At 51.4% G+C, this 3,673-nt stretch overlaps 1 protein-coding gene across 1 annotated transcript in view; it reads left to right on the top strand.

Annotated features, from left to right (window-relative positions):
* DOCK4 (dedicator of cytokinesis 4) overlaps nucleotides 1-3,673 on the top strand; it is a 198,090-nt gene that overhangs the window by 186,201 nt on the left and 8,216 nt on the right. The window contains exons 43-47 of the mRNA XM_014547168.1: nucleotides 248-369; nucleotides 915-1,035; nucleotides 2,154-2,235; nucleotides 2,393-2,502; nucleotides 3,299-3,371. Of these exons, the coding sequence (XP_014402654.1) occupies nucleotides 248-369; nucleotides 915-1,035; nucleotides 2,154-2,235; nucleotides 2,393-2,502; nucleotides 3,299-3,371 (508 nt within the window). The remainder of the gene's footprint in view (nucleotides 1-247; nucleotides 370-914; nucleotides 1,036-2,153; nucleotides 2,236-2,392; nucleotides 2,503-3,298; nucleotides 3,372-3,673) is intronic.

Raw genomic sequence — 3,673 nt, 5'->3', positions numbered from 1 at the left:
AGGAGGCAGCTGATCAATGATTCTCTCTCATCATTGATGTTTCTATCTCTTTTTCCTTCTCCCTTCCTCTCTGAAATCGATAAAAACATTTAAAAAAAAGAAAGCTTAATAATACTGAAACCTACCATAATAGCCCTATGTAAAGATTTCAAGATACTCAGCACGCATATCTAATATATTGAAATATCGCATAGGTTATTTTGCCCACACGGTTCCTCTTCTGAAGGGTTTTCTGCATTACTCTTAGGAGTTCTCTGCTTGTATACAAGCCAGCCCAGTCCACTTTCCTAACGGAAGCCCTCGTGTTTGCCGGAACTCGGCGCCTGCCTCCATGAGCCCAGACGGTTCCCGGGTAATTCCCAGGCGCAGGTGAGTCATATTCTTTGTTCTCGTACACTTTGGCACCCACCCCCACACAATGATCTGGAATGGTCTGCTCCTCCTTGCACAGTTTGTCAAATCCGCTACCACTTAATGAAATCATTAACCCGCGAGGCAGCTGCAGGCATCTGCTACTGGTGAGCCATCCACAGCATGAGGAATAAATACACGCAAACATATGACTAGATCAAGGCAAACAGGAGACGCCAAAAAGGGTGGATATATTTTTTTAATGTTTTTGTTGATTTTAGAGAGAGGAAGACATAGAAACATCAGTGATGAGAGAGAATCATGGATCGGCTGCCTCCTGCAAGCCCCGTACTGGGGATCAAGCCCGCCACCTGGGCATGTGCCCTGACCGGGAATTGAACCGGGGACCTCTCGGTTCATGGGTTGACGCTCAACTACTGAGCCACACTGGCCAGTCTAGGGCGGATATTTTCCCCTTTGGTTTAATACCAGGCCAGCGTGGGATAAAGCGCAGTTCAGAGACTGAGTTAACAACCATTTCTCCCCCCTCCGCCCCCCACCAGCCCGCTAAGTTACCCGGCCATCAACCGGTACTCCTCGTCGTCGCTGTCCTCACAGGCCTCCGCTGAAGTCAGCAACATCACGGGGCAGTCGGAGAGCTCCGACGAGGTCTTCAACATGCAGGTGCGGGACTCGCGTTCTGTCTGTTCCTGTCACGCATTTCCGCCTCCGTCCCAGGCCTGCCTCCTCTGGGCAGTGCTGCTGGGCAGAGCCTGCGACGAGACCGGGACTGGAGGGCAACTTGGAAACACTGGCCCTGGTCTCTGGGGTCTGCAGAGCTGGTCCAGCCCCACTCACTGTCAGAGACAGGGACGGCGAGGGAGAGCCCGGCGCGCCCGGTCAGCTCTGAGCCCCCCCCCTCTGGTCCGGTCTCCGCATAGCCACCTCTCAGCATCTCCACGTGGCTTTTTCCCCTATAAGGATACATTGTTTATGGGTCCATTATAAAATCTCTTCCTTAGGTATGGCCGAAAATTTCTGCAATAAAGAGTCTTTTTGCCAAAGAAAAAATATAGTTTTAGGGATTTTAGAGTTAGTGTAGCTCTTGCAGCAAAAAATTTTACTGTGGCGTTTATAACGGCTCTGTAAGGCTAAGCTGAACTTTCCTCTCCACTGTCCTTGAAAAAGAGGCCCCATTCATATTGCCAGATACATGCTTTGAACACATTTTTGGAAGAAGTGGGAAGATGCATTCTCTGCCTCTTAGAAGCACTCGCCTGCTTACGTGGCCGGTGTCCTGCTTGTCTTAGTCAGGTGGCCTGCCAGTGGTCCCCAGTCACAGAGATAGCTGGCCAGCATGAATGCTTGCCTTGGGCAGGAGTCAAAATCTCAAGTTCTTTTTCTTTTAAAAAATATTTTTTAAAATTGATTTTTAGAGAAAGGGGAAGGGAGAGGGAGAGAGAGCAAAACATGAGAGTGAGAGCAAAACATTGATGCTTCCTGCATGCCCCCTATCCCAGATCAAGCCACAACCTGGGCATGTGCCCTGACTGGGAATCGAACCAGCAACCTTTTAGTGCACAGGACGACCTCCTAGCCAAGCCACACCAGCCACGGCTCGAATTCTGGATTAATTCAGACAGGTCTTCCTATCAGTTCGAGTCAGTCAGATTTTTCTACGCATCTAAATGGCCTTTTTCTTTGTGGTTAATTTGAAAAAAACACATCAGTGATTTTGCTTTGAACATGTCGGTGTGGCGCAGCTTCTGAGCAGCCTGTGATACAGCTTCCCTGTGTTACAGCCAAGCCCGTCTACCTCAAGCCTGAGTTCCACCCACTCTGCCTCGCCCAACGTGACCAGCTCTGCTCCATCAAGTGCCAGAGGTCAGCGCCGGGTGCGGTGGGCTGACGGGGCCCCGGGAGCCGCCCAGCGCCTGGGAGCCGGGGTGTCCGTGTCCCGATCTGTGGCCGCAGCCACGGCACTCAGCTCCCAGCTGCAGACGGTGGCGCCCCCTCACTGACCATCCTTCCTCTCTTCCAGCTTCTCCTCTCTTGTCCGACAAACACAAACATTCCCGAGAGAACGCCTGCCTGTCCCCCCGGGAGCGGCCGTGCAGCGCCATCTACCCCACACCTGTGGAGCCTTCGCAGGTAACCCTCCGGCTGGGACCCTAGAAGACAAGGAGGAGTCTGGAATGGCTCACATGTCCCCAAAGAAACACGGTGGCTGCCAGAGGCAACCCGTGGGCTGCGTTAGATGGCGCGTCCCGCCTGCAGGGGCCAGGGAACCGGGGTCTGCGCCTGTCGGAGGGAATTTCCGCCCAGCCACTTCCTCAGCAGACACATGGTTGTTGCCTGAGAGTAAAGCCGAGAGGGAAGCGAGGAATGGTTCCCCTCTCTGATCTGACTCTGCATTTCTTTTTTTCTTTTTAAAATACGTTTTTATTGAGTTCAGAGAGAGGAAGGGAAAAGAAGAGAGAAAGAGAAAGAGACATTGATTTGTTGTTCCACTTATTGATACGTTGATTGGTTGATCCTTGTATGTGCCCTGACTGGGGAGCGAACCCGCAACCTTGGCGTATTGGGAGGATGCTCTACCCAACTGAGCAGCCCGGCCAGGGCAGCACTTGTATCTCTAAAGAGCACCACAGCCTATCTGCTACTTACCATTTGTTTTTTCCTACATTTTATTGTGAAAAGTTACTTACCATTTTTATTTAAAATCTAAGCCGAACTTTTGAAACACTGTGTTCTCTTTGTCAAAACCTAAGGCTCTTCCCTTTTTTCCCCTTACATATAATTAATTCTTTGTTCCTAGGGACCTCCGATATCATACAAAATATTGTTTTGAACAAAAAGTTTCCATAATGAGATCATCCTCTCATTTTCTAGAAGGTCCCCCAAGTCAGCCTGTCACCCCATAACCACAGATCCTTGTGCCTTCCAGAGGCTGCTGTTCAATCACATTGGAGACGGAGCCATGCCGCGCAGCGACCCAAACCTGTCCGCACCTGAGAAAGGTAGGCGGCGGCAGCGTCAGCCCTGGACTGTGTGTGGGCCTGTCTGTCCTCATTGCTCGTCTCCATGTGTCTGTGTGGAAGGCATGTCTCAGGCCTGGAGGATCAGGAACAAGGTGCCCTGTAGGGGATAAACAAAGACAGTCGCTCATGATGCGGTCTTTGAACGCTGTCTTTCTGTCGGGTTTAACAGCAGAGCCTGAGCCAGTTAGGGACTCCTCTGGGAAGTGGCTTTTCCGTGAGTCCCTGAGGCCAGCCCTGCCTTCCTGCGACGGAGAGGCCCATGAGGCTGCATGCTCCGCACA

This window comes from Myotis brandtii, unplaced genomic scaffold, assembly GCF_000412655.1.
Source record: "Myotis brandtii unplaced genomic scaffold, ASM41265v1 scaffold466, whole genome shotgun sequence".
Classification (NCBI taxonomy): domain Eukaryota; kingdom Metazoa; phylum Chordata; class Mammalia; order Chiroptera; family Vespertilionidae; genus Myotis; species Myotis brandtii.
This window is presented reverse-complemented; position numbering and strand designations above follow the sequence as displayed.